The 24151-nt window shown below is 40.9% G+C and overlaps 1 protein-coding gene across 1 annotated transcript in view; it reads right to left on the reverse strand.

Moving 5' to 3' along the window:
- Positions 1 to 822: 822 nt before the first annotated feature.
- Positions 823 to 24151, reverse strand: part of ANKS4B (ankyrin repeat and sterile alpha motif domain containing 4B) — a 34177-nt gene continuing 10848 nt past the window's right edge. The window contains exon 2 of the mRNA XM_054580915.1: positions 823 to 2803. Within this exon, the coding sequence (XP_054436890.1) occupies positions 1723 to 2803 (1081 nt within the window). The 3' untranslated portion in view covers positions 823 to 1722. The remainder of the gene's footprint in view (positions 2804 to 24151) is intronic.

Here is a 24151-nt window from a genome sequence, read left to right on the forward strand (position 1 = left end):
TGAGGAATACCTGGAGAGAGGATCCTGGCACCTACAGTAATAAAGTCCTAATAGAGGCAGGCTCAGATGCTACAAATTTTTTGAGGGCTTCTATGTGACCGCTGCTTTTGTGCACTTTATGCAAAGAAAATACAACTTTGGTTTATCCCAGACCAACCTTAGTGCAACGTATTTATTTGAAGACTGACAACCTCTCTGAATCCATGCATTGTGGGAGAATGAGCCAATTGCTCATCAGATATCAGCACTTGTATCCTCCCTAGGCTTATGTCCTCTGTGGTGCTTCCTGAAATAACACAAGCAGATGTGAGTTAGGAAGCATCCTGAAGAAACAACTGTTTCTATTTTATACACAAAATTGTGTATATTTCACTTGATGTAAGTCTGGCTGTAATAATCCAATGAAACTTAACTATTCAGTATGGTTTCAATTTGAATTTGACATTGCCACTCAAAAAATGTGAGCAGCAATGTTGCAAATTTATATTATAGGATCTACATGAATTTAGACATAGCAATGGTGATAGACAACAATAAATAAAAGATAAGCACATAATGAGCATGAAAATGTAAAATTTACTTTTATAATCACATTTTTCCTACAAAGAATCTAGATTTTTTTTTCTTTTTTTAAAGTTTGAGGAGTTACTTACCCTTAGAAAAATCATCAAATATGCCAGACTTTTTTTTCCCATGTATTTTTCTTCTCCTCTACCCTCTTGCTTAGACACTATATTAGTCTGCTCATGCTGCCATAACAAACTACCACAGACTCTGTGAATTGAACAATAGATGTTTATTTTGTTACAATTCTGAAGGCTGGAAGTTCAAGATGAAGGTGTTGACAGGTCTGGTTTCTCCTGAGGTCTCTCACCTGGGCATGAAGGTGGCCATCCCCTTGCTGTGTCCTCACATGGCCTTTTCTCTGTGCATGTGCATCCCTGGTGTCTCTTCCTCTTCAAGGACAAGAGTTATATGGGATTAGGGCCCCACCCATATGACCCCATCTAACTTCAGTCACCTCATTAATAAAGGTCTTATCTCCAAATTCCAGTCATATTGGGGATAGGGCTTTGGTATATGAATTTGGGGGAAACAATTCAGTCCATAGCAGGTACCCTATATTCTATTTCTCTCTTCAGTCTCCCTACCTGATACTCTGTCTGTTCTCAGGTAGGAGTATTGTAGGCCCATTTTCATTACTTGTAAACCTGTAGACATATGTTAAAGGTTCAGACACAGTTAGGTTGGGTATCACATCTTAGGCCAATGGAGGAACTTTAATCTTCACCAACAAAGTCTAGAGCTAAGGACAGAATTGGAGTTGGAATCCCCCGGCCATGAGAATCAGTAAATGAAAAGCAGTGTGATGAGAGATTATAATCTTACATCCAGAGTTGGAAAAGTAAAGAGAGTTTTTCTTCTTCTTTCTCACCCATTTAAGTCTTTCCATATTTAAAAATATTAAAAATATAATTGAAGAGAAATACCAATTTTTGTTCCCAGGTCTCCTTGAGTTTCTCACTGGTGGTTTATTTGTAAAGGTATAGAGAATTTCACAGAGTAGAGCTTGGGCCTATTTTTCAGGTGGGCAATTCCAAAACCTCAGACATCATACCCAGTGGTTGGGCATTCAGTAGAGAGCAGATATTGCCTGGAGTGCTTCAGTGGACCACAGCATCACCCCATGCTGTAGGCACACCCCGTTGAGCCAACACTCCATCACAAGCTGGTGTCACCCATTTTCCCAGGCTGCTGGAGCACTTGCTTCCTTCTGTTTATGGCATTAAGAACTTTCTTCCTGGGACCCAGCTGCATTTGAATGCTCTGAAGGTCCTCATCAGAGCAAAGCAACAGAGCTTCTAGATCAATCTGCTCTCTCATGAAAAAGGAAAGAAACTTTTCCAGGTGGTGGGACTGTAAGAATACTTCCAGGGGTGTAGCATCAGCCACATCTTCCTCCCACTCCATTGCATCCTCATCCCAAGGGAGATCATCTTCCAAGCTGTTTTCTTCTCCCTCCTCATCAGCCGCTGCTTCATTAGCCTGTGCTTCTCCTCGACTCTGAAGCAATTCACTGGACATTTTAAACCCTAACTCCTTCTTGGTATCTGAGATGTCTTCAGGGCTTGATATTTCGTTCCTTCTAAAAACAATATTTCCTAGACCTGGACGGCTGAGAATGGATTCGTGCTGCACATAGCTACCCTCTGCTGAAACCTGGAGCTTCTCTCTGAAGTCCCCTGAGAATGTGTCTTCTTCTTCCTCTCTGAACACTTCCATCACATTCCTCTGCTCATTCCTGCACTCCTCTACCTGCTCTGCTGTATCTTTATTCTTCTTGAACTTTATTTTGAAGGTGCCTTTAATGCCCTTAGACAGTGACCCAAATGTGCTAGAAGCAGAAGCATTTGAAAGGGATGATCTGGAAAAAGTGCTCTTAGAAGAAAAATTACCAGATTCTTCCTTTCTGAAGGTGCGGGACATCTTATTTTCATGCTTCTCCTGAAGCCTTTCACACTCTTTGATCTGCCTCCTTGCATTCTTCTGAGCCTGCTCCTTCAGCCTAGTGACCTTCTTGGGGTTCATGATGTTCTGTGCAGTAGCTGCATTATCCAAGAGAGAAACACATTCATTCTGCTCTCTGCTGGCAGCAGCATCCAGTGGTGACTGTAAGTCATTGTCCAAGGCAAAGATGTTGGCACCAAAGTTGATTAGGAATGAGACGCAGTGGGCATGACCATTAGAGGCTGCATAATGTAGAGGAGTATTTCCCCAGATGTCACATCTGTCAGGGTCCCCTCTAGAAGAGAAAATATCAAAAATACATGCCAATTTTTTTTTCTGAACAGAAGGCCCCCAAAATTAAAAATAACAAAATGCATATTAATCCTGCCTTTGCGTTGTTAGAAGAGAACTTCTGAAAGTCCAGATATGTCATATCCAAACATCACATGATCAAAAGCAGAAAGAGCCCATCTCCACTCTGGGTGTTATTTTTTAAAGCAGGAAAAGGTTTCTAAAACAGTCCCTCAAAAGACAACTTCATGTCTCATTGGCCAGAATTGGGTCACATGCCTAATGAGAAGGGAACAGAGCTACCATGTTTAACTCAGATTAATTAAAATTTCTGGACTTCTGGTCAAGATGGTGGCATAGGAAGACATGGCTTGCCTCTTTGTACAACCACATCAAAATTACAACCAAAATATAGAACAACCATCACTCAGAACCATCAGAAATCAAGTTGAATGGAAGTTTGACAACCATGGAATTAAAGAAACCACATTCATCAAAAACGGTAGGAGGGGTGCAGACACAGAACAAGCTGATCTCTCACCCATGTGTGGTGGATAAAAATTTGGGAGGGATATCTCAGGAGCAAGGAGTACCAGCCCCACACCAGCGGTCCCGCCAACCCAGGGTTCCAGTGCCAGGAAGATAAGTCTGCATAACTTATGGATGCAAACATCAGTGGGTATTGAGCCAGTGAAAGAAACTTCTGGAACCCCAAGCAGTTCATCTTAAAGGGCCCGCACACAGGACAAAACTCACCTTCTCAGACTCACTCCCTCTCAGCTCCAGCACCAAAGTAGCAACTAGAATGCATCAGTGGCATACAGGGAGGAGCTAAAATATCTAGCATCAAGTCAAGCAGAAGCCATTATCCCTTTTCTAAAATCCTCCCCCCACAGAGTTGGCAAGCTGGTGCTGTATATGAGACTCCATCAGCCTGGCTAACACTATTTGACCTGCCTTTGAGATCCCCAGAGACTCTGCCCCACCCAATTTATGGGCCCACCCAGGCTGCTTTCCCATATGAATAGCTGGTCTTGGCTCATATTTTACACCTTCCTAAGTCCTAAAAAACAAGCAATATGTAGCCTCAATGAGCCCCAGGCATGACACTAACAGCACCCAGCTTAGATTCACAGCTGTTTCACCTGGGAATCTCCAAGCCCAGCACAATTAGTAGCCACCTCAGATTGCTTTATAGCTTAAGCAGGGTGGCCCTGGGCAAAACACAGGTGGGGGGTACTGACTTTGGCCTGCACCATCTGGGAAACCCCATGGCCAGCACACACAGTGGACAGCTACAGACCACATTGGAGCACTACCACTCTTCCCCTGCACAGCTCATCCTCCAAAAAGGGTCGAGGTTGGTGGTTACTAGTCACAGCTGGTCCTTGCAGCTGACTGCCCTGGGTAAATCCCTCCCATTTATCTGCCAACAGCAACCATGACTCAACATCAAGAGGAGGGTATATTCAACCCACATAAAGGGTGCACCTTGATAGAGGAAGCTGTGCTACTTGACCCTATAGGATACCTATTACATTAGGCCATGCTACCAAGACACAGAGTCAAAACAGCTCAACCTAATACATAGAAACAAACACAGGGAGGCTACTAAAATGAGGAGACAAAGAAACAGCACAAATGAAAGAATGGAACAAAATTCCAGAAAACGGAGAATCAAGATGGTGGAGGAGTGGGTCACAAGGACCTCTTCCCAGGACCAATCTGGAATTACAACTAAATTGTGGAGAAACAACCTGGAACAAACAACTGAACAACAGTGAGACAGAAGACTTACAACCTTGGACAGACAGAAGAATCAACTTCAGCACAACCTAACGGGTAAGGAGTGCAGTAGAGATTTGAGAAGGCAGGCAGGGCGCCCATGGATGGCAGCACCAGAAGGATATTGAAATGGCCAGTTGGACACCCTGAGAAGAGCGGGGTCTACACCATAAGCAGAGATCTCCAGCCTACAGCACCAGAGCCTAAAAAGTACATATATAAGAGCCAGCTATGAAAAGCGGCAGGGTTGCTCTCTGACAGAGACAAGCGGCTGGAGAGGCAAAGAGCTGTTTAAAGGGCCAAGACATAAATTTTTATTTGCAGCCACTTACCCTGGTCACTGGCAAGATTGGGGGCAGAGTGGGCTACAGACACCTGAGGAGAGACTGGGGAAGGAGGCTTTGGGGAGAGGACCTAGAGAGTAGCTGGTGGGATTCCAGTGGTGACTAATCCCTCATATGGCTGCAGCCATCCTGCTCAGGCAGACCACTCCCCTGAGCGGCAACAGTCTGAGAGGACACAGTAGCCCCACCACCAGTAGGGACTCAGCCCTAGCCCAATAGTGCTAAAGCCTGACTGCTGACTACAAAGTAGCAGCAACAGATAGTAGATCCCCAGCTAAAGGGGACACAGAGTGGTCTAGAGATACTTGAGGAGAGACTGGAGATCAAGGCTTAGAAGAGAAAACAGAGAGAGTGGCCAGCGAGAGCCTGGTGCTGACTCCTCCTCATACAGCAGCAGCCATCTGGTTCAGGCAGACCACTCCCTTGAATGGCAGCAACACGTGAGGACCCAATAACCCCACCCCCAGGAGGGACTCTGCCCTGCCCTGTGGTGTCTAAGCCTGACTGCTGAGTGCACAGTGACTAAATTAACAACTGAAGGAGACAGCCACAGACAGTACATTCATGGAAGTCTCCAACAGACTCCCTAAATTCAGACAGGGATGACATATGACATCATCAGAGGCAGACCCAAAAAGAAAAAAAAAACCCAGCAGACTCCTGCCATAGAAGTTCACACCACAAAGTCAGGAAATCTAGACAGATCAACTTAAGAAGCAGAAGCAAAAAAGAAGAGCATCATATATAATAGGAAGACAAAGAAACACACCCCAGTCAAAGGGAAAGGAGGAATCCCCACAAAGAAAACAAAATGAAATAGAGGCAAGTCAACTATCAGATACTGAGTTCAAAACAATGGTTCTAAGGAAGCTCAATGAGCTCAGTGAACTCAGAGAGAATTACCAAAAACTACAGGGAAACTATGAGGAACTTAGTGCAAACTATATCAGCATGAAAAAGGACATAGAAACTATCAAGAGACAAGAGGAAATGAAGAATACAATTTCTGAATTGAAGAACACAGTAGAAGGAATCAAAAGCAGGCTAGATGAAGCAGAGGAACAAATCAGTGAGCTGGAGGATAAGGTAGAAAAAAAGGCTCCCAGAAAGAGCAAGAAAAAGAAAAAGACTCAAAAAGAATGAAGAGGTGGTGAGGGAAAGAATGAAGAGGCGTTAAGGGATTCTAGGGATACCAGAAGGAGAAGAAGAGGAACAAGGGATAGAGAACCTGTTTGAAAAAGTAATGATGGAAAACATCCTTAATTTGAGGAAAGAAAAAGTCACAAAAGTCCAGGAAGCAAAGAGGGTCCCATTCAAGAGGGACCCAATGAGGCTTACTCCAAGATACACCATTACTAAAATGGCAAATATCAAAGACAAACAGAGAATCCTAAAGGCAGCAAAGGAGAAACAGATAATAACACATAAGGGAGCCCCAGTACGGCTAGCAGCTGACTCCTCAGCAGAAACACTACTAGCCAGAAGTCATGAAAAGCAAAGGCCTGCAACCAAGACTGCTCTACCCACCAAGGCTCTCAATTAAAATGGAAGGCAAAATAAGGAGTTTCCCAGACAAAAGAAGGCTAAAAGTGTACACCTCTACCAAACAGCATTGCAAGATATGCTAAAAGGACTGCTTTAAGAAGATGAAGAAAAAGAGTCTATGAATAGCCAGCTCCTTTCAGAGTTACTAATACTTGATATAACCAATATTTAATACTTATTAATCTGATTGTGACAATGATGTGTTATTTTAACTGTTCCTTTATTATTTGTTGAAACTAAACCTGTGTTTGTATATTTCTTGCCTATTTCTATTTTTTTTAAAAAAAAGCTTTAAATGACTTTTTGGAATTCTTTATCCATTTTTTGATTAAAGGTTTGTAGAATTTTTTCCCTAAAAAAACCCAAAAAAACTATCAACCCTTTTTTACATGTGTTGCAGATACTACCCTATTCTATTACTGTCCTTTAACTTTTTTTATATGTATATTACTATATAGTCTTAAATGTTTAATGTAGTCATATTGTCAATATTTTACTTTATAGTTTCTGGGTTTGAATACTTTATTTCAGGGTAAGAAAAATATTATATTTTATTCTCTCCTAAAACTCCTTAGGTTTTACAGATTTATTTTTAACTCACCTGAATATTTAGTGTATAACATGTAAAATAGGGCTCTATGTTTTTTTATTTCAAGTAATAGTGGTCCATGCACCTTATGTGTTGAATAATGTGTTGAATAAGCCTCATTTTCCCCATTGATGTGAAATATCCATTTAATCATATATTACATTGTTAGACAGATTTTGTTTCTAGAATGCTCATTTTATTTCATTGATCTACTTGATTATTTCTGTGCTGGTGTCATGTTGATTTAATTGCTAAGACTTTATAATGGATTTAATTTTTTAATATTTTATAATGGATTTTGACATTTAAAAAATAAATAAAATCAGTCTGTATTTAAAAAAAAAAAAAAGAAAGATGGAACCTTTTGTGACAGCATGGATGGAACTGGGGAATATTATGCTAAGTGAAATAAGCCAGTTGGTGAAAGGCAAATACCATATGATCTCAGCTGTAAGTGGAATCTATTCAACAAAATAAGCTAATGAACAAAATAAACGACAGGCACGGAAACATGGAGCAGACTGAAACTGACCAGAGGGGGTGGGCAAAGAGAACAATGGTGGAAAGAAGGAGAAGGGACTAGACAAAGAACATGTATGAATGACCTGTGGACATGGACAACAGTGTGAGAATTGACTGTGGATGCGGGGGTCAGGATGGGATTGGTGGAGGAAGGCAAAGGGGGAAAATTGAGACAACTGTAATAGAATAAACATGATTCAAAAAAAATTTAATGTCAGATCAGGCATCTCAGTCTTGTAAATTTCTTTTTTTTTAAGGTTTTATTTATTTATTTTTAGAGGGGCTGGGAGGGAGAAGGAGAGTGAGAGAAACATCAGTGTGTGGTTGCTTGCCTCTTGTGTGCCCCCTGCTGAGGACCTGGCCTGCAACCCAGGCATGTGCCCTAGACTGGGAATGGAACCAGAGACTCTTTAATTCCCAGACCATCACTCAATCCACTGATGCACATCAGCCAGGGTTCAGTCTTGTAAATTTATATAGCAGCATTCATCATTTGCATGCAGGAACAAAGTAGGTAGATAGCTAGATTTAAGAAAGGTGGTAGTTCTGCCAAGAAATTGCCATAGTGGAAAGTAGGCAGGGAAATGAAAGTTTATGAAAGTGAGCAATAATGATGGACCATGAACTATAAATTGGTTAGGAATGAGGAGGTGAGAAATAAGAAGGGTAGTTAATTGTGAGATGTAGTGGAGTTCAAGAATTTGGAGTTCAAAGTTGAAGAACTATTGGAGGTGTGTGTGCATTTGTGTGTGTGCATGTGCATGTGATGTAAGCACTTTAGCATGAAGAATAATCAGTTGTAGCTCAAGATGTATGTCTTAAGATCAAGATTTAAGAGCTGGTTCAATTTGAGGAATGTCAAAAGTCTAGAGCATGAATGTTTAAGATGGCTTAAGTGTGATGGGAGAAAAATATCACTGGAGATGAGAGCATGAAAGATTTGAAAAGCCAAAAATATTGGATTAATATCTACATAGATGATAGATATGGAAGTTGCCAAATTGGTGGCAGAAAGCAACTGAGAAGTTAAAGTGTCTAATGAATGAAGAGGAAGACATAAGGAGGGTTAGCACATGATACTGTGTAATAGCATGAACTGCAAATGACATCTGGATTCTGAAGGAGAAAGGGGCTGTAAAGGTTTGGAAGCAACAATGAGGAGCAAACTAGCCACCTCCTCTTCCTCTGTTCCCAGGGGTATGTGAGGAAAACTATTGTTTCCTTAAGATAACTGGAGGAGAAGTGATTTCCTCAAGGCATAGACGTATTCATTTGTAAAACAAAAATTAAAAAATATTGAGAGAAGAATTTGAAGCTACTTGAAATGTTGTGAATGATATACCATGAGATACAGAGGGCAGAAAAGAAGGGCTTATGAAGATGGGGAGAGTTGGGTCTAATTTTGTTATGTGTAGGACAATATATGGATGGGGGATTAGGTAATAATGGATCACTTGCAGGGTAGTGACTGAAGTAACAGTAATGAGACAAGAAGAACTTTGTGTGTATGGCAGTCTGGGAAGTGAGTAAAGCCCTCCTGACTGCCATACACGCAAAGTGTCTGCTTAATTAAGATTGATCTAGAACCCAGAAGAATCCAGAAACACCAATAGAAATTCACTTCCTATAAATATCATGTAGCTTGCATGATGATCCAGTCTTCCAAAGATAGACCAATAAGGATACCTAAGAGAGTAAATTTTAAAGAAAAGTGTGTGTGCTCTGGAAGTGTGGACATGTATGGAAAATATCAGCACTGTATTCTAATGTCAGCAGGTTGCTATTATAGACATATGGAGCTATGCACTATTTTGGACCACTCAAGATGCCTGAACATATGTGACCCACTTGCAGGCACCAACACTTACTGGGCACCTGCAAACCCAAAACTAGGAGAGCAGAAAAGCTGGAGGGAACGGGTATTTTTGTCCCAACACAGGAATGCCTTTCCTTATGCCTCCTTAATGGCAGGTGGGAAATAAATGGAAGGAAGGAAAGTGAGTTTATTTTTTTCCTAACTCATAGACACAGACACCAGTATGGTGGTTACCAGAGAGAAGGGGTATGGGGGAGTAGTAGAGGATAAAGAGGGCCAAATATATAGTAATGGAAGATGATCTGACTTTGGGTGGTGGACACATTTACAATATACAGGTCATGTATCATAGAAATGCATGCTTGAAACCTGTATGATCTTATTAGCCAATATCACCTCAATAAATTTAACAACAACAACAAAAAAAAAATCCAGAGAAAGAGCTAAACAAAATGGAGATAAGCAATATATTAGATGGGGAGTTCAGAACACTGGTTATAAGGATGCTCAAGGAAATTAGTGAGGACCTTAACAGCATAAAAGAGATCCAGTCAGAAATGAAGGATACAGGATTGAGAGAAGATGGTGGAGGAGTGAATAGGAGTCAGGCTGACCTCTCAAGACCAAACTGGAATTGCGACTAAATAGTAATCACCTGGAAAACAATGGAACAATAGTGGGAGAGGAGCCCTGGAGCCTCGGACAGTGGATTCAACTCTCACATATCCCAACAGGTAAGAACTGTGGTGGAGGCTAGTGAGGGTAGACTGGGTGCCCACGGACACTAGCACCAGAGGGACATTGAAACGGCCAGTTAGCTTCCCCCAAGAAGAACGGGGTCTGAATCATAAACAGGGACCCCTAAACTACAGCAGCTAAAACCAAGAAAATACAGACAAAATGCAACCCCGAAAAGCTTAGGGGCACTCTCTGCCACAGACAGGTGGCTGGGGATGCAAAGAGACATTTAAAGGGCCAACGCAAAAGTTGCACTGGCAGCCACCCTCCTTGATCGCTGGGTAGAGGCGGCAGCAGGGTGGGCTGGTGCCTGGGAAAAGACTGGTGAGGAAAACTTTGTGAAGAGAACTGACACCGCGGCCAGTGGAGCCCCGGTGATAACGCACCTCCCACTCTGCAGCTACTATCTTGCTCAGGCATAAGGGAATCAATTAACCTGCCTTTTGTGCGCTCCGCACACAGCTTGTGCATGTGACCTGGGGGACTGAGTGCAGACTGGCTGGGAGAGCCTTGAGGAGAGACTGGAGATGGAGGCGTTGGGGAAAGAACGGGAAGAAGAACCAGGGAGCCCCAACTCCCTCCACGTTCTGTAGTCTCCATTGTGGGCTGGAAAGGCGCACCCCCAAAGAGGCAGAAGAGGGGCGCGCAGGAACCAGACTGCCTGCGATTGAAACGTAGGCTGCACAGGTGGTGGACCTTTGGCCGAAGGGTTCACAGAACTGCCCAGAGACCCCTGAGGAGAGACTAGAAATGGAGGCGTTGGGGAAAGAACAGGAGGAGAAACCAGAGAGTCCTGACTCCTTTTCCTTGCCATAGTCTCCATTGGGCGAGAAGAGGCCATACTCCCAAAGAGCCAAAAGCCGAAAAGCACACATAGACACCCCAAAAACACCCAGTGCAGGCACGCACACTTGCGCTGAGTGACTGGCAAGGGTTGGTGAGCCTGTGTGTGACCCAGGTGGGCTGGCAAATGCTTGCACTGGACAGCAAGGCCTCCAACAGATTGGCACCGATCTGGACTGCGAGGGAGTGCACAGAGAGGCAAGGGCAGGCGTAAATTGACCAACCTGCCTGCGATTGCAGAGCGACCCACAGAATTAGTAGATCCCCGGCCAAAGGGGTCACAGAGATGCCCAGAGTCCCTGGAGGAGAGACCAGAGAGACTTGGAGTTGACTTCTTCCCATTTCCGTAGTCCCCATTTGGTGAGGGCAACCAATGCACCCAAAGAGCCAAAAGAGGGGAAAACACACAAGAGAAGACCCAAAACTGACCAGTGCCGGGGAGCTCGCTGGCCAGGGGGGCCAGATGAGTACACGAGGTCGCGAATAAGCCCACTGGTCTAGGGCAAACACATGCGAGCCCAGGCAGGCGAGGGATCCTGCTGTACAGGGAGCCCGCTCAAGGAGCCGGTGTGAGAGTGCAGAGCGATCCCAAAAAATAGCCCAGCCCTGACCGAAGGGGTCACAGAGCTGCCACAAGCAGGAGTCAGACACAGAGAGTAGACTCCTGGAGGCTGAAACAAACAACCCAAGGTCCTATAGGGTCAACAACTGACATCATCAGAGGCAGGCCCAGAAAGAAAAGTAAAGGACAAAAATACTTAACAGACTCTCACAAAAATGGGAAGAAAAAGTTCCCCCCAAAGGAGTGGAAAATGGGACTCCCCACAGAGAGAGCTCAATGAAATAGAGGCAAGGGAACTATCAGATATTGAATTCAAAACAATGGTTCTAAAGAAGCTCAATGAGCTCAGCCAGCTCAAAGAGAACTATGAGAAACTGCAGAGAAACTATCAGGATCTCACAGCAAACTATATCAGCCTGGAAAAGGACATAGAAACTATCAAGAAGACACAAGAGGATATGAAGAATACCATTTCTGAATTGAAGAACACAGTAGAAGGAATCCAAAGCAGGCCGGATGAAGCTGAGGATCGAATCAGTGAGATGGAGGACAAAGTAGAAAAAAGCTCCCAGAAAGAGCAAGAAATGGAAAAACAACTCAAAAAGAATGAAGAAGCATTTAGGGAAATGCAGGACAACCTGAAACGCAATAATATCCATATAACAGGGATATCAGAAGGAGAAGAAGAGAAGCAATGGATAGAGAACCTCCTCGAAAAAGTAATGATGGAAAATTTGCCCAATTTGAGGAGAGTAAAGGTCTCATGAATCCAGGAGGCACAGAGGACCGCACTCAAGAGGGACCTAAGGAGGTCCACTCCAAGACACATCATCATTAAAATGGCAACTATCAAAGACAAAGAAAGAATCCTCAAGACAGCAAGGGAGGAGAAAGTAACATACAAGGGGGCCCCGATATGCCTAGGAGCTGACTTCTCAACAGAAACACTACAAGCCAGAAGGGAATGGCAACAAATATTCCAAGCCATGAAAAGCAAGGGCCACAGCCAAGGCTGCTCTACCCAGCTAGGCTCTCCATTAAAATAGAAGGAGAAATACGGAGTTTCCCAGACAAAAGAAAGCTAAAAGAATACATCTCTACCAAACCAGCACTCCAAGATATGCTAAGGGGACTGGTTTAAGCAGATGAAGGAAAAGAATGAGACAGAGAGGAACACAAGTACAAAGAGAAAAGATGAGTAAGTTTCTATCAGTAATATCTCTCAATGTGAATGGACTAAATGCCCCAATCAAAAGACACAGGGTAGCTGAATGGATAAGAAAACATGACCCACATATATGCTACCTACAAGAGACCCACCTCAGAGCAAAAGACCTACACAGATTGAAAGTAAAGGGATGGAAAATAATATTCCAAGCAAATGGACATGACAAAAAGGCTGGCGTGGCCATACTTGTATCAGACAAAGTAGATTTCAAAGCAAAGGCCATAAAGAGAGACCCAGAGGGGCACTTTATGATACTTAAAGGAAGAATCTATCCAGAAGACATCAACATTGTAAACTTACATGCTCCCAATAGAGGAGCCCCCAAGTTTATAAGGAAATTGTTGGATGACTTCAAAAAAGATATAGACAGCAACACACTGATAGTAGAGGATTTCAACACCCCACTGTCAAAAATGGACAGATCTTCCAAACAAAACATTAATAAACATATTGCGGCACTGAATGGCACACTGAATCAAAGAGATATAACTGACATATATAGAACCTTACATCCCAAAGAAGCAAAATACATTCTTTTCAAATGCTCATGGCAGTTTTTCAAAGATAGACCGCATGATAGGACACAAAGCAAAACTCAGCAAATTCAGGAAAATTGAAATAATACCAAACTTTTTCTCGGACCACAAGGGATTGAAACTGGATATCAACCTCAAAGAGAAACTTCAAAAACTTGCAAACTCATGGAGACTGAACAGTAGACTATTAAACAATGAATGGGTCAATAATGAGATAAGAGAAGAAATCAAAAAATTTCTGGAAACACATGAAAATGAACAGAAAACAGTCCAAAACCTATGGGACACAGCAAAGGTGGTCCTGAGAAGGAAGTTCATAGCAATATAGGCTTACCTAAAAGAGGCAGAAATATTTCAAATAAAAGACCGAACACTACAACTTCAAGAACTGGAGAAACAACAACAAATAAATCCCGGAGAAAGTAGAAGGAAGGAAATAGTCAAGAGTAGAGCATAACTGAATGACATAGAGACAAAAAGAACAATTCAGAGGATCAACCAATCCAGAAGCTGGTTCTTTGAAAAGAGAAATAAAATTGACAAGCCTTTATGCAGACTCATCAAGAAAAAAAGGGAGAGGACCCAAAGTAATAATATCAGAAGTGAAAGAGGAAAAATAACAACTGACACCACAGAAATACAAAGGATCATCAGAAACTAGTATGAACAATTATATGCCAAGAAATTTGAAAACCTCGATGAAATGGACAAATTTCTAGAAAAGTATAATCTTCCAACACTGAAGGAGGAAGAAACAGAAAGCTTGAACAAACCAATAACAGCTAGGGAAATTGAAGCAGTAATCAAGAAACTCACGGCACACAAAAGCCCAGGGCCGGAAGGTTTCACAGGAGAATTTTACAAAATGTTTCAGGAAGAGCTAACCCCTGTCCTTCTCAGACTATTCCAAAAAATCCAAGAGGAGGGAAGACTCCCAGACTCCTTCTCTGAGGCCAGCATCACCCTGATCCCAAAACCAGATAAAGACCCTACAAAGAAAGAAAACTACAGGCCAATTTTGCTGATGAACATAGATGCTAAAATCCTCAACAAAATGTTGGCCAACCGCATCCAGCAATACATTCAAAAGATCATCCACCACAATCAAGCAGGATTCATCCCAGGCATGCAGTAATGGTTTAATATATGGAAATTAATAAACGTGATACATCACATAAATAAAAGACAAAAACCACATGATCATCTAAATAGATGCAGAAAAAGCATTCAATAAGGTACAGCACCCATTTATGATCAAAACACTCAGCAAAATGGGAGTAAATGGGGCATTCCTCAATGTAAAAAAGGCCATATATGAAAAACCTACAGCCAGAGTCATACTCAATGGGCAAAAACTGAAATCTTTCCCACTAAGATCGGGAACACGACAAGGATGTCCGCTCTCACCGCTTCTTTTCAACATCGTACTGGAAGTCCTTGCCACAGTGGTCAGACAAGAGAAAGAGATAAAAGGCATCCAAATAGGAAAGGAGGAAGTAAAGGTATCATTGTTTGCAGATGACATGATAGTGTACATAGAGAACCCTGTAGACTCTACCAAAAAACTCCTCAACCTAATAAGTGAATTTGGCAAAACAGCAGGATACAAAGTCCACATTCAGAAATCAAAGGCGTATTTGTACACCAGCAATGCAATAGAAGAAATATAAATCAGAAAAAAAAAACCATTCGATATAGCAAGAAGAAAAATAAAGTACATAGGCATAAATTTAACCAAAGACGTAAAAGACCTGTATGCAGAACACTATACAAATTGAAAAAAGAAATTAAGGAAGACACAAATAAATGAAAGCATATGCCGTGCTCATGGATTGGAAGAATTAATATCATCAAAATGTCCATACTACCCAAAGCAATTTATAGATTCAACGCAATCCCTATAAGATACCAATGATGTATTTCACAGAAATAGAACAGACATTTCAAAAATTTATATGGAACCATAAACGATCCCGAATAGCCTCAGCAATATTGAGAAAGAAACACAAAGTAGGAAGGATCACAATCCTGGACATCAAACTCTACTACAAAGTCACTATACTCAAAACAATCTGGCACTGGCACAAGAACGGACCCATAGACCAGTGGAACAGAATAGAAAGCCCAGAAATAAGCCCAGGTGTCTATGGACATCTAATATTCGACAAAGGGGGCAGAAGCATAAAATGGAGCAATAACAGCCTCTTCAACAAATGGTGTTGGGAGAGCTGGATGGATACATGCAAAAAATTGAAATTGGATCATCAGCTGACACCATACACAAAAATAAACTCAAGATGGATAAAAGACTTAAATAGAAGTCGCAACACCATCAAAGTCCTAGAGGAGAACATTGGCAGGAAACTCTCAGATATCCCACGCAGCAATTTTTTCACTGATATGTCTCCTAAAGCAAGGGACATAAAGGAAAGAATAAACAAGTGGGACCTCATCAAAATAAGAAGCTTCTGCACAGCAAAAGAAAACATCAGCAAAATGAAAAGGGAGCCAACCCTATGGGAAAATATATTCGCTAATGATACATCAGATAGAGGTTTGATCTCCAAGATATATAAAGAACTCACTCAACTCCACTCCAAGAAGACTAATTATCCAATCAATAAATGGGCTAAGGACCTGGGCAGACGCTTTTCCAAAGAGGAGATACAAAGGGCCCAGAGGCATTTGAAAGGATGCTCAGCATCACTAGCCATCAGAGAAATACATATCAAAACCACCATGAAGTACCACCTCACACCAGTCAGAGTGGCCATCATGAACAGATCAACACACAACAGGTGCTGGCGAGGCTGTGGAGAAAAGGGAACCCTAGTACACTGTTGGTGGGAATGCAGACTGGTGCAGCCACTGTGGGAAGCAGTGTGGAATTTCCTCAAAAAGCTGAAAATGGAACTGCCTTTTGATCCAGTGACTCCCCTGCTGGGACTATACCCTAAGAACACCAAAACGCCAGTACAAAAGAACGTTTGCACCCCAATGTTCATAGCAGCACAATTGACAATAGCCAAGTGTTGGAAGCAACCTAAATGCCCATCAGTAGATGATTGGATCAAAAAGTGATGGTACATATACACAATGGAATACTATGCAGCAGAAAGAGAAAAAGAACTACTAAACTTCGTGACAGCATGGATAGGACTGGAGAGTGTTATGCTAAGCAAAATAAGCCAGGGGGTGAAAGACAAATACCATATGATCTCACCTATAAGTGGAACCTAACCAACAATACAAAGATGCAAGGAAAATAAGACGAACAACACTGAAAGGAAAAGAAATCGACAGAGACAAGAGGGAAGGAGGGAGGGGGGCGGGGAAGAGGAAGAGAAGGGGAAAGTGAAGGAACATATAGCAAGGACTCCTGGACAAAACCAAAGTGTAAGAGTTGAGGGTGGGAAGGAGGGATGGGGCAAGGGAAAGTGGTGGGAGGTAGGCAGAGACAAATGTATTTGAAAAAGTAAATTAAATTAAAGTTAAGAAAAATAAATGAAGGATACACTAATTGAAATAAAGACAAATTTACATGGAAACAACAGTATAGTGGATGAAACCAAGAATCAGATCAATGATTTGGAACATAAGGAAGCACAAAACAAGCAATCAGAACAAGAAGAAAAAAGAATACAAAAAAAAAACAATGAAAGTAGTATAAGCAGACTCTGGGAAAACATCAAGGAATCCAATATTTGCATCATAGGGTGCCAGAAGAAGAAGAGAAAGAGCAAGAAATTGGAAATATTGAGAGAATCAAGGTGGTGAACGAGTGAGTGGAAGTCATACTGACCTCTTCTCAGGACCAACCTCGAATTACAACTAAATTGGGGAGAAATCACCTGGAAAAACGACTGAGTGATAGTGAGAGAGAAGCCTTGTAACCTTGGAGACAGAAGAATCAACTTTAGTGCAATCTAACTGGTAGGGAGTGCAGTACAAACCTGAGAAGGCATGCAGGGTGCCATGGGCAGCATCACCAGAAGGATATTGAAATGGCCAGTTGGATCCCCTTGAGAAGAGCGGGTTCGAAACCAAAAGCGGCGATCTCTAGCCCACAGCACCAGAGCCCAAAATGTACATAGAAAACAGCCAGCTGTGAAAAGCGGCATGGGTGCTCTCTGCCAGAGACAGGTGGCAGGGGACACAGAGAGCCTTCTAAAGGGCCAATGCAAAATTTTTATTTACAGCCACTTACCCTCGTCTCCGTCAAAGGCGGGGGCAGAGTGGGCTAGAGACGCCTGAAGAGAGACTGGAAGAAAGGCTTTGGGGAGAGAACTGAGAGAGTAGCTGGCAGGATCTCAGTGCTGTCCCATCCCCCATGCAGCAGCAGCCATCTTGCTCAGGAAGAGACCGCTCCCCATGAGCAGCACCAGCATCAAAGGACCCAAGAGCCCCACTCCCCAGGTGGGGTTCCACCCTGCCCTCTCCTGTCTAAGGTGCCTGCAGAGTGGTGGCCACAGACAGTAGATCCCTGACTCAAGGGGGTGCAGAGACCTCTGGCGATACTTGAGGAGAGACTGAGGACGGAGGCTTTGGGGAGAAAATGGAGACAGTAGCTGGCAGGATCCCAGTGTGGACTCATCCACCATACAGCAGCAGCGTGAAAGGACCTAATAACCCCACCCCCAGGAGGGACTCTTCCCCACCCTAACTTGTCTAAGGTGCCCTGCTGAGTGCAGAGTGAATAGATTAACAGCTGAAGGAGACAACCACAAACAGTAGATTACTGGAAGTCTCGAACAGACTGCCTAAGGTCAGACAGGGTCAACGTCTGACATCATCAGAGGCAGATCCAGAAAGAAAAAACAGCGGTCTCCTATCATAGAAGTCTACACCACAAAGTCAGGAAATCAAGACAGATCAACTTAAGAGGGAAAAGCAAAAGAGAAGTCTCACAAATAATGGGAAGACATAGAACTACCTCCCACTTAAAGGGAAAGGAGGAATCCCCAGAAAGACAACGAAATGAAATAGAGGCAAGTCAACTATCAGATATTGAGTTCCAAACAACAGTTCTAAAAAAGCTCAATGAGCTCAGTGAGCTCAGAGAGAATTACCAAAAACTACAGGGAAACTATGAGGAACTTAGTGCACACTATATCAGCATGAAAAAGGACATAGAAACTATCAATAAGAGACAAGAGGAAATGAAGAATACTTCTGAATTGAAGAACACAGTAGAAGGAATCAAAAGCAGGCTAGATGAAGCTGAGGACCGAGTCAGCGAGCTGGAGAACAAGGTGGAAAAAAGCTCCCAGAAAGAGCAAGAAAATGAAAAAAGACTCAAAAAGAATGAAGAGGCATTGAGGGAAATGCAGGACAACCTGAAATGTTTTACTATCTGTAAAATAGGCATACCAGAAGGAGAAGAAAAGCAGCAAGGGATAGAGAACCTGTTTGAAAAAGTCATGATGGAAAACTTCCCTAATTGGAGGAGAAAGAAAGTCACACAAGTCCAGGAAGCACAGAGGGTCCCATTCAAGAGGAACCCAATGAGGCCCACTCCAAGACACATCATCATTAAAATGGAAAATATCAAAGACAAACAGAGAACCCTAAAGCAAGCAAGGGAGAAAGAGGTAATAACATATAAGGGATCCCCAATATGGCTAGCAGCTGACTTCTCAACAGAAACACTGCAAGCCAGAAGGGAATGGCAAGAAATATTCCATGTCATGAAAAGCAAAGGCCTGCAACCAAGACTGCTCTACCCAGCAAGGCTCTTAATTAAAATAGAAGGTGAAATAAGGAGTTTCCGAGACAAAAGAAGGCTAAAAGAATATACCTCCACCAAACAAGCACTGCAAGATATGCTAAAGGGACTGCTTTAAGATGAAGAAAAAGTTTCTATCAATACCCAGTTCCTTTCAGAGTTCCCAATACTTGATATTACCAATATTTAAATGCTCATTATTCTGATGTGACAATGATGTTATTTTAATTGTTCCTTTACTATTTGTTGAAACTAAACCTGTTTTAGTATATTTCTTGCCTCTTTCTATGATTTTTTTTTAAAAAAGCTTTAAGTGTCTTTTTGGTATTCTTTATCCATATGCTGATTAAAGGTTTGTAGAACATTTTTCCCTAAAAGACAAAAAAAGAAAAAAACCTATTCACCATGTTTTAGATGTGTTGCAAATACTTTTCTATTCTATTCCTTGTCTTTTAACTTTTTTAATATGTATATTATTATACAGTTAAATGTTTAATATAGTTATATTGTCAATATTTACTTTATGGCTTCTGGTGTTGAATGTTTTACTTCGCATCATGAAAAATATTCTATTTTCTTCTAAAACTCCTTATATTCTACATATTGATTTTTAACTCACCTGAATATTTCTTGTATAATGTATGAAATAGGGTTCTATATTTGTTTTATTTCAAGTAATAGTGGTCCATACACCTTATCTGTTGAATAAGCCTTATTTTACCCATTGATTTGAAATATCAACTTAATCATACATATATTAATCAGATATATATGTTTGTTTCTAGAATGTTCATTATATTTCATTGATTTACTTGATTATTTCTGTGCTGGTGTCATGTTCGTTTAATTGTTGAGACTTTATAATAGTTTTATTTTTTAGTATTTTATAATTAACTTTGACATTTAAAAAATAAATAAAATCAATCTGCATTTAAGAAAGAAAGAGACATGGAACACCTACCTTTTGTAACAACATGGATGGAAGAGGAGAATATTAAGCTAAGTGAAATAAGCCAGTTGATGAAAGACAAATACCATATGATTTCACCTATAAGTGGACTCTATTCAACAAAATAAACTAAAAAACAAAATAAACCACAGTCATGGAAACATGGAGCAGACTGAAAGTGACCAGAGGGGATGGGGAAAGAGGACAATGGTGGAAAGAAGGGGAAGGGACTAGACAAAGAACATATATGAATGATCCATGATCATGGACAACAGAGTGGTAATAGACTGTGGAAGTGGGGGGTGGGGTGGGATGGGTGGAGGTGGGTAAAGGGGGAAATTGAAACAACTGTAATAGAATAAACATAATTTATAAATTTAAAAAAATGAAATTGCTTTTAAAAAATAAATAAAGTAAAATAGAAAATACTTAAAAAACAAATTGGAAATCTATCTGAAAAAATAATGAAAGAAAATTTCCCTAATTTGGTAAAAGAAATAGACATGCAAGTCCAGGAAGCACAGAGTCTCAAACAAGATGGATGCAAAGAGGCCCACCTCAAGACACAGTATAATTAAAATACCAAAAGTTAAAATTAGAGAATCTTAAAAGCAGCAAGACAAAAGATGTTAGTTACCTACTAGGAGAATTCCCATAAGACTGTCAGTTGGTTTCTCCTAAGAAACTGCAGGCTAGAATGGGTTGGCAAGAAATATTCAAAGTCATGAGAAAAAGGGACCTACATCCAAGATTGCTCTACCCGACAAAGCTTATCATTTAGAATCAAAGGGCAGATAAAGAGCTTCCCAGGCAAGGAAAAACTAAAGTAATTCATCATCACCAAACTATTATTATATGAAATGTTAAAAGGACTTATTTAAGAAAAAGAAGATAAAAAAATATGAACAATAAAATGGGAACAAATACATATCTATCAACAAACTAAAAATCAAACTAAGCAAACAAGAAGAACAGAGACAGAACCATGGATACAAAGAGCACTTTAATAGTTGCCAGATGGGAGGGGGGTGATGAGGAATGGGTAAAAGGTGAGGGGATTAAGAAGTACAAATAGGTAGTTACATAATAGCCATGAGGATGTAAAATACTATATAGAAAATGGAGTAGGGAAAGAATTTATACACATGATCCATGGACATGAACATGGTGGGGCAATTGCCTGAAGGAGTGTGGGGTGCTGGGTGGAGGGAAGCAAAGGGTGGAAAATCAGGACAACTGTAATAGCATAATCAATAAAATATAATTTTTAAAAATTTGTAAAAAATTAATCATTCAGAAAAAAAGAAAAGAATATCCCATTGAAGGTAGGGATAGGATTACCCAGTGGTGTGCTAGTAAATGTTTCACAGCTGGCTCACCTAGGAAAACAAGTCAAAGCCCTGATTTTTAATGTGTGCTGATTTATGTGGTATAAATACACTCACCACGGCAAATTTCAAACTACTGATGGGACATTACTGGACCTGGAATTTGGAGTGATGTTCAGTAGCACACAGTTATATATTATTCCCACCATATAGATAGAATAGACATGCATAATCTTAAGAGCACAGATAATAGTAAAATAATTAGGAAATGATGAGTTTTGAGTATTTTAAAATATAATTTATTAAAGGCTCTTACATTTCCTGAAAATATAGTAATCATCTTTCCTGAGCCGTTAAAAGCTGCTTCCAGCTCTTATTTGGCTCAATTCCCCAGAGTCACATATAGAAAAGTAAACACCTGAACAGAACTGGGTCCCAATCAACAAGGGGAAGAGATGAGTGGATGTTGGGTAGGTAGCAAACAGTGTCTGCTGCAACCATTATTCCTAGAAGCAGAGAACATCTCCACTGATTCCTCAGCTTCCTTCCATGTAATTATAACAGCATATATATGAATAGTTCTACAATGGTTTAAGGTGGAATTGGGAGCACTAATAGGAGGTATTCAGGCCAGAGACCCAATCTTGGCACATAAACAGGAGCATGGTAGGTGCTCAATAAATATCTGTGAAATGAATGAATGCCTACTGAAATCCTGCCCCAGGCTACACCAGAACCCAGCACCTACATGGCTTGAGTTACAAACAGGGACAAACAAAAAAGTAAAGAGATAATTTATTATTAACCATGGCTCTGACTCCAAGCCACTCCTGAGAATTCTGATAATACATGTAATAAAGGACCCCAGCTCAGACTTCCTGAATGAGAATCTGAAGTTTAACAAGATCTCCAGCAGTTTGCAGGCTTGCTGCAGGTAGAGAAGAGCTGTCCTAGTTAATATGGCCTAACCAGTGCCCAACAATTTGATGAATTAGATTCATAGCTCCCCCATGGGAACCCCTTGCTTCCTCATCCCTTTCAGTTTCAAAGCATTTACACATTCACTGCCCTCCTTCAACAGCCAACCCAATCTTCCTAGAGAAGGAAGGCGAGAATAATCATCAGAGTAAAATAAGACTAAGAGTGGTTAATTGATCTGCTCATTGGTACACAGACAGCACACTTTGGACTGGATCTGTCTCCAAGTCTAATGGTCTCCAGCAAAATGCACACCTCAACTTTTTTATGATGCCAGTTATGAAGTCTCAAGATTAGTTTTTCTAGGACTCAATATCTTCAAGTGTAAATTGAGGATAACATTATCATCTGTTCACAGGATTGTTAATGTGAATAAGTTAGTATACATAAATCATTATAAACGTGCTTGGTACATAGTAAATATTCAATAAACATTACCTATTATCATTTCCTTTCTCTCAAAACTCATAATCCTTAATATATCAAATTTAGTTTTTCCTCATACCATCAGTAAATTCCTGAAGCACTTGTGGCTTTCTAACACATGTAGTCTTACTTAATTTGTCAAATATGTATGCCCCCTCTACTTAATTCAATAATATGTCTCTGTCTTTTTGTCCTTTGTATCATCTCTGTCTCCTGGCAGAATTCTCAAACTCAGCCTACAGAAGCAGAGCAAGTAATGTAAGAAACTGAACAGGACCAGGTTTGTTCTTTCAACAAAGTCATAGTTTAGTGCAATCTCCCTCTAGAAAGAATGGCCATCACTCAGCTATGGCTGGTTGCTACTTTGAATACAGCAGACACAGTATTGCCAGAATTTCCATTTCTCAAACTAAGTGAGAAAGTCAGGATTTTATGTGAAACTTTTTGATTTTTAAAAGTTGGCTCAAATTTAAAAGGACAATACAGTAAAGTCCAAATAAAATATATTTGCATTCTAGATCCAGTCTATAAGCTGGCAGTTGGCAGCTTCCTACAGAGCAGAAAACAGCACAAACAGATGCATGTGTGGGTGACACTACATGGCATATTGGAGAACCAAGGCTTCACTTCGGTGTGACTGGGTGCATGGAGTTGTATAAAGAGGAAGGAAGGGAAATGAAATGGAATCTAAGGAAAGCAAATATTAAATAACACAGTTCCGTTGAGCAGCAACTTTTAAGAGAGCTCTGGTCAGTTAGCCTGATTTAATTGCCTTGGATCAAAGGAAACCTTTCAACCTTAACAGAGTCATTTATTCTAACCAAATACCGTATTCAAAAGACAACAAAGAGGGACTGTAAAACATCCAAAGCATTACTACAAACATAACCAAAACCATACTGATTAAATTTGCCTGACATTATTTTTGAATTGGGTAAGTTAAAAAAGAAATTATTGAGAGGAGTGAACTGTGGTGGGGACGCTACAGAATATTAAGTTGTCTACACACTTCAAACCATAGAGTAGTGGAATTTTTCATCTCCAGAGATCTTAAATGCTCCTTTCAAGATAAGAGGATTAACATGAAGAAAACTTGAGGTAAACCCAAAGATGGATCTCCTGTCAAGAAAATTCTGAATACGAAATTCCAAATTGATAGATGCTACTGTAAGTAAAATGATTCATGGTCCCTAGTGCATATAATGTGTACTTGCAAAAACTCTATTTATGAACAACTTCCCAAACTGATGTACAACTTAAATCAAAATATTTTCTACTGAAAGGTTTCATGGGGTCTTTCTAAACTCAATCTTTTTCTTTCAATCCTGGCTGGCTTTTCCATTTCTTGATAGAACCATTACATATACTTGTTCAGGTATTCACAAACTGGTGCCAATTCATTGATCTGAGTCCAATATTGGTGTTACATGGTTTCCTG

This window comes from Pteronotus mesoamericanus, unplaced genomic scaffold (genome assembly GCF_021234165.1).
Source record: "Pteronotus mesoamericanus isolate MK-2021 breed Mesoamerican mustached bat unplaced genomic scaffold, CSHL_Meso_final contig_64, whole genome shotgun sequence".
NCBI lineage: Eukaryota > Metazoa > Chordata > Mammalia > Chiroptera > Mormoopidae > Pteronotus > Pteronotus mesoamericanus.